The 7,258-nt window shown below is 37.8% G+C and overlaps 1 protein-coding gene across 1 annotated transcript in view; it reads right to left on the reverse strand.

Moving 5' to 3' along the window:
- The window catches only part of LOC107550857 (phospholipid-transporting ATPase IA-like), a 188,012-nt gene that overhangs the window by 45,714 nt on the left and 135,040 nt on the right, over positions 1-7,258 (reverse strand). The window contains exons 19-20 of the mRNA XM_016232260.1: positions 6,352-6,535; positions 2,606-2,716 (exon numbers count right to left, since the gene is read on the reverse strand). Coding sequence (XP_016087746.1) covers positions 2,606-2,716; positions 6,352-6,535 — 295 coding nt within the window. The remainder of the gene's footprint in view (positions 1-2,605; positions 2,717-6,351; positions 6,536-7,258) is intronic.

Consider the following 7,258-nt stretch of genomic DNA (forward strand, 5'->3'; position numbering starts at 1 on the left):
AACAGTACTGTAAAACCCAAATATCCAGAAAACCTAAAAAATGCTGGCAAGACAATAAGGCAAAAGGGCCTTTGAATTGCAAGTGTGAGTGGGAGAAGAACCAAAAGAACTAGTTGGGTGTTTTTTAATGATGGCACCACAGAGACTGCAGGGCCCAGGGCCTCCACTCAGGCCTGCAGTCTTTCTCTAAGCCTGCTGCTCTGTCTGAATGAGGCCCTTGTAATTACTTCAGAAATGCTACTCGTCCGTCAGCCCTTCTGGTGCCTGCTGAAGAGCTGTCAATCAAGTGCTCAAGAGCCCAGCAGGATAATGACAGCAAGCACAGCAATTTGGTTGTAAGAGGGGCTTTCTGCATGTCTCAAAGCAGCTAATCCAACTAAATTTCTGAAAAGTTCTTTTTCCCCGGTTAATTTTTGCTCATGTCGAAAGAATGCAAGACCACAAACCAAAGACTAAATAAACCAGCATGACAAACGTTTAGGTTAACCCAAACTTATTTGTCTGACAATGTATGGAAGATCATGTGCTATTGTGTGGTTACAACTGGAAAAACATCTGAAACCATTCTGAAGCTACTATGATATATAGGATACAACACTAGATGGTAAAAAAAAAAAATCTAAGATGTGCACATATCCATTGCTAACCACACGTTGAGAAGACTAAAACGGCCACTAACATCCTTATTCCACTTCCTTGAGGTTAATGTCTGGAAAAATTATTTGAAGAAAAGCCTTCACGGACACAAAGGTAAACCTATTAGAGCGACAAATGTATCCCTTTAACCGACCCTTGGGAAGCAAGTGTCTTGAATGACAAGCTCTTACAAAACAGAGGTGTTTTTGGTGTGAGGCAAGGAAACAGTAAAGCTTTGCCCTATTATATTCGAAAGGCCCCTTACGGAGAGGGGGACTACATTTTCCGCTCATAACAAAAGATGGGCAGAGGAGGAGATACATTCACCTCTATGAGCTGGGGTGCTTTCAGTTCTCTTGGAGATTCAAAAGCAGAGCTTAAAGAGAAAAGGACAAAAAGGAAAAATCGGCTAGAAATATTCGGAGGGCGTGTTCGGGTAAGGCCATTTACTGGACGTAGTTGTTCCAGTGCCACCTCTTATGCAAAATAAGAAGAAAAAAAAAGGAAAGAGATGCTTGTTCCTTGATTGATGAGAAAGTGTGAAATGTGATCACAGTCAGAAATGTTTGTGTTGAAGGGGAACTTTCATTGTGGAACAAAATACGACAACCCCTTGGCAAAACCCAAAAGAAAAAAATACATGAAAGCCACCCGGCATGACTAGTACCAAAATGTTTAAAATATCAAATTCATTGAGCGATTATTGCTCACAGCTACAGGGCTCTGAGATTCCCACGGATTTAATCTACTTGAATTTTAAAATAGAGGAAAACATCATCATGACTTCACTGCATTTATGAACACGACCACAGCAGCTTCCCACATCTAAACAGCATAGAAGCATGTAAACAGAAAATGGCCATGAAATGGGCCGAACTAACTCACAAACCATGCCATGCTGTACATTTAGTGAGGGCAGAAGAAAACAACGGTCATTTGAAGACCTGATTCATCTCCTTATCCTTGTTCTCACAATCTACAGCAGCACTGGATGCCAACAGAGAGAAATCTAAGGGGCTTTTCAGAGATCTACCAGAGCACATAAAACAAAATCAAGATGAAGGGGAAAAAGAGTTCACGGGTCAAGTGGCCCACAAGAGCAAAAGGGCAGAGGGGAAGAAAAAAAAAAAAAGGATTTTTGAAGTGCTCATGTTTCTGCTGGGGTTGTACAGCTCATGAATACTGGTGTTGATCTGTTTCAAATCGCAGTGAGCATGCATACAGGAGGAACATTTTACACAAGAGAGATAAAATAGATAAAGCATGGATACAACTTGAAGTGCCAAGCTAATGTGTATGCTTTACTCCTTGTCTTTGCCGGGAAGAACCGAACATCAATAAATCAAAATATGACTGGAATACACAATGAATAAATAAAAATATCACAGAAATGCGCAACATATTATGTTTAAATTTGGACACATACTTTACATTTTGTACTATACTGTAGCCTTAGCATACTAGCACAAGGCTAGTGTGACCAAAGGTCCATTTCATGGATTTCAAAGACCTTAGACATTAAATAAAGAGACTTCTAATGGCCTAATGTTGCTTTCAGACCATTAGTCTGCTACTAACTCTTCTTTCAGCTCTTGAGGAAACCTAAAGCTTGTCCCCGAGGTGTAACGTCTCCTAAACCAAGCATGCTGCAGATCAAAACGGCCAAACGCCTCTCATGATAAAGCTGGTGCTGATAGCAGCCCTTTAACTCGTCAGGTCAGGTCTCTGAACCGGCTATCAGCACCAGGCCTGGAAACTGTCAAATACCATCACAGATGGATGGCTTGTGGCCTTTACATCGACCTGCATTCCTACTGCAAGATGGAGACATGCATGCAATGCCAGTTAATTTCATTAAAGAGTGGTCATTCAATCTCCGTGAAAAGGACATTAATGGCTAATGCAATAAAAGGCTTGATGCTCTGTCATCTGAGTTTGATAAGACATTAAAGTGCGTAGACTTTCTTACCTCAATAATGTAAAGCACAATGTTCTTGTAGAAGCAATACAGGATGCACTTGGCAACACGGTTGTAATTCCAAGCGCCGTGAACCAACAGAAGATTCTTCAAGTACTTGAACTGTGAGAGAGAAGGGAGGACAGAGATAAGTTCATTAAGGCCTATCGTTTACACAAGATCTACAGTTCCCCAGCCAACACAGAAAGCAGTTTTGGATTTGAAAATAAAGAGACATTCTTATCCATGCTGGGCAACAGGAAGCCTGGAGTTGCAGGGAGACAAACAGTCTCACCTATATTCCTGTGAATTCCAGATATTTATCTAGTCTTATTTTGTTGAAAAGCAGAGGAAGGGAGAATTTCTTTTGCAGCTGTGCAATAACAATAAAGTAATTTTTTGGTTAACACATTAAGTTTGGCTTTTAATAACTGATAAATTATATTATGAAAAGTTTATCAGGTTTATCAGCTGGCCACTAAGAATTAGTTAAAACCTGATTGTCATAAAATATGATTTAGATCTAAATGGTACTTAATCTACTCACCCAACACCCAAACTGTAGATATAAACTGCTTAAATCATCTGGATTGTGTCAGATTTACTTAATATAAAATTCTGTTTGTGTTGCTGTCACTGTGTGTTTAACTTTCATCAAGTCAGACAGATGTCTTTTTTCAAACAGCCGATGAGTAGTTCACTCCAATTTATTATGTGGCTTCATACACGTATATTGCAAAAGTTTGAGTAGATAAATATATTTACTAAACATTTTCACCATATTTTCTGCTGAGTTCAGCACACTACACACCAAAAACAGGCTCAGCACCAAAACTCTACTTCTGATTTACAACACTTAGGAGGACAGAGTGAACACTTAGCGATTTCACATGCACAACAATTCGCTGATAATTCATAAAATTGTGTTTTCGTCTGGCTTAGACATTAAAATGTAAACAGAGATGCGCTTTGCTCACTAAATAAGCCCCAAAATGCTGAAGGTGTTTACGTGCAGATCAAAATCAGGATACCAGAGATAAATCTATGGATTGTTTTCTTTAAACAGTTTATGAAATTAAACTAACGGAAAACAACCAACGTGACCTTACATGTTATTGGTTACAATGCATAACAGACACAAGTTTGTTTGTTTCACTGTAACCCATTTATATGGCCGCTGAAATAAATACAATATGCAAACAGCCAAACTTGTACAGGTGCTCAAGATTAGTGACATAACAGTGTAAACAAGTAATATGTGTTATATGTAAACACAATCAAATGATGATTTAGGGATGCCATGTTTTATTTCCTAAAGAGCATCCTGAATGTGACAGTGTTATAAACATCATTCCTCTAAAACAAACAGCCAGTCATTTCTATGAAGGCAGGAACAGCAGGGTGGGATGTAAGGGGTACGGAGTGCCTTTGAGGGGCTCAGGGGCTGTTTGACCTCTGGATGCGAGGAGAGCAAGTTGATGACAGACAGACTACAGTGGAGTCTGGATATGGAGCCTCTGCCGATCTGTGGAGGACCTAGTGTGAGGCTGAAGCACAGCAGCATTCCAGCTCACACTGATTTATCCCTTCATGTAAACAACTTAATCACATCTTCAAAACAGGCCCCAAACAAAACTAAAGACCCCTGGGTTTAACACAAATTAACACTTGCATTCTGTGAGAGCCCTGTTGTGAGATTAGCTTTAAATTAATTTCACACTTGGACAGCACATGGGTCAGATATATAGACACGCAATACGCCATACCATAAGATCTGCTACCAACAGTAACATACTAATTTAGAATTAAATATATAATTATTAACAACTATAACTAATATACCATCATTTAATATTATATATTATATGGATGTGCTTTAGCCCTGTAAAGCCTGATGGAATGGAACAGTTTATTAAACTTTTAGACAAAACAAAATTTGGTGAGTATCAAATTTGATACATCAAGCTTTAATGGCTTTTATGGAGAATATGGAGCTCATATTTCAGGAGGAAAAAAACCCTCAGTTTAAATCAAAGGCCCAAATTGAGCAAAAATAAGCAATTTGGTGCAGTTGTTGATATGTCTATATAAACCAAAAAAGACTAAATTCGGACAGCTTGTAAGGCCTTCATGACAGTATATCAGATTAACATAAAATGCATATAAATATTACTCTACATATCCCAATATATTTATTATATATTGTATAATTACAGTGGTGACCAAAATGATTAGAACACAAGTATTTTCACCAGCTAAAAATGGTTTCAAGTCAGTTATTTCTATCTGTTGCTGTAGTGTGTCAGCAGGAAATATCAGATTACATTTCTAAACATTCATTTTGCCATTAATTGTAATAATGCAGTGAGATTTTTGTTTGCACAAGGAGTCAGTGCTCCACACAGAGATCTGATCTCACCATCATCAGTCTGTCTGGAATGACATGAAGAAACAGAACAAACTGAGACAGACTCAATCCAGAAGAACTGTGGCAACGTCTCCAAGATGCTTCAAGAAACCTACCTGGAAAGAATTATATATACCTGGAGAAGAATATATACATAATAAGAGTTATATATATATATATATGAGTTACATATTATAGAATTGTAGTTAATTTAATACAAATATATGACGTCATACAGCATGTATAACATTTTCGTCTAGTTTAAAGGGGTCATATGATGCGATTTAAATTTTTCCTTTCTCTTTGGAGTGCTGAAACAATAATGTACAGTATGTGAAAAATAATGTTTTTTTAACCTTAAACCGCATAAACACATTGCATTACACCAAATACACAAAATAATGTTCTTTTTAGAAACATCATATGACACCTTTAACAGTTGATGAGAAGCAGCATTGTGAAAAGCCTTATAGTGGATATTAAGCTGACACTGGTTCAGGATGATGAATGCATACTAGCTGCCGGTACTGCACATTGAAGTTTGCCGTCTGATCCAGCACATATCATACGAGCCGTTTTGCTGGAAGGCAGTTTGGGCGACTTTCTATGAACCTGCCCGCATTCCCTACCACCTCCACCTGCCTCTACCTACAATACGATGAGGGCACTTAAGAAAAGACAAGATGCTTTCTTGGGTAATCCGATGCATGAGGCCAGTGAACAGATGGCTCGGGGCAGTATAGAAAAACAAGTGTGAAGAGGGATGTTTCCACGAAATGCACAAAACGTGAAATGAAACTGAGACAGAGATGGAGAGCGATGTTGACAGCAATTAGCGACACTTGAGCTCTTCTTTTGTTAAACGAACAATAAAGATTATGCTGTATCAAAATCTGTGAACTACAAAACATCTTCTTAATTAAGTTTACATAAGAGGGACAGGTCCCGTTTCACCATCAGCAGGGGTTTGAGTAAGTGAACACTCAAGCTATGTAAATTGACCTGACCGACCCGTTTCACTATCTCAGACTGCAGAATCTATGAGCCACAGGTTTTAACCCTTCACCCTAGATACATAATCTAGAACCAGATTTATTTTCTGGGAGTCACACTGTAGTGACACAAGACAAAAGTGTTAGTTTACATTGGGAACTGATAATGTGCTTCAGGTTTAGAAGCAGATCACACATTTTATTTGGTGTAATTTTATTTTAATAATAATGCATAATTTTTCATTAATTTAAATTTCACTATGTCAATATAATTGATAAATTTAATTATTTAATTTACTCACAATTTAGCTAACTTATTCTTTCTTCCTTCAGGCATGTGCAATTTGATAGTTTCTCACCTGTGCAATAGAGTAGTCTGATGAGTTGGCAGCCTGCAGTCCTTCATTGCCAGAGATGCCAACACCCACATGGGCGGTCTGGATCATGCCCACATCGTTGGCTCCATCGCCAATGGCCAGTGTGATCACTTTCACCTGTTTTTTCACCATCTCAACCACCTCAGACTTCTGCAGAGGTGAAACCCTGGAAAGAAAATAAATAAATAAATTACAATTTGACAACAAGTAATATCTGCTCTGATGTGAAACATTGTTGAAACTCCACGGTTGAAACTGACATTTTATGTTAGATTAGAGATTTACAACATGATTGCAGATTTGCAATGGCACCTTTATAGAGGGATCTGAGGCTATTGTTCTTGTTGCCAATTATTAGTGTTGACAACCATTTGATTTCTTGGCCGTCTGTAGTGACCTCAACAGCTGCGGTCACATCTCAGCTTCACATGATGAATTTGTCTCTTCAAAAAGAGAAGTTAAAAGAGGACTTCAAACTCTCACACTGAAATTCACTGCTCAAATAGCAAATTAAAATTACTGGCACCTTTAACTATTGTTTCTAATTACCATTTAGAAACTTATCCATCGTGTCTTCACCAAATTCATCACCAAATAACATCCAACTAAATACTGTTCAGTTTTGGGGACAGTAATTTTTCTTAATGTTTTTAAAATAAGACTTACCATGGCTACATTTATATAAGAATATTGTGAAATATTATTACAATTTAATATATACAGTTTGTATATATATATATATATATACATACATACAGTGGGTACGGAAAGTATTCAGACCCCCTTACATTTTTGCATGAAAATTCAGCTTTGCCATTAGAGGAATGTCTTTGATTAAAATATATTTGTGTGTGTGTATATGTGTGTGTGTGTGTGTGTGTGTGTGTGT

This window comes from Sinocyclocheilus grahami, unplaced genomic scaffold, assembly GCF_001515645.1.
Source record: "Sinocyclocheilus grahami isolate Dianchi unplaced genomic scaffold, SAMN03320097.WGS_v1.1 scaffold409.1, whole genome shotgun sequence".
In the NCBI taxonomy this organism is placed as follows: Eukaryota; Metazoa; Chordata; class Actinopteri; order Cypriniformes; family Cyprinidae; genus Sinocyclocheilus; species Sinocyclocheilus grahami.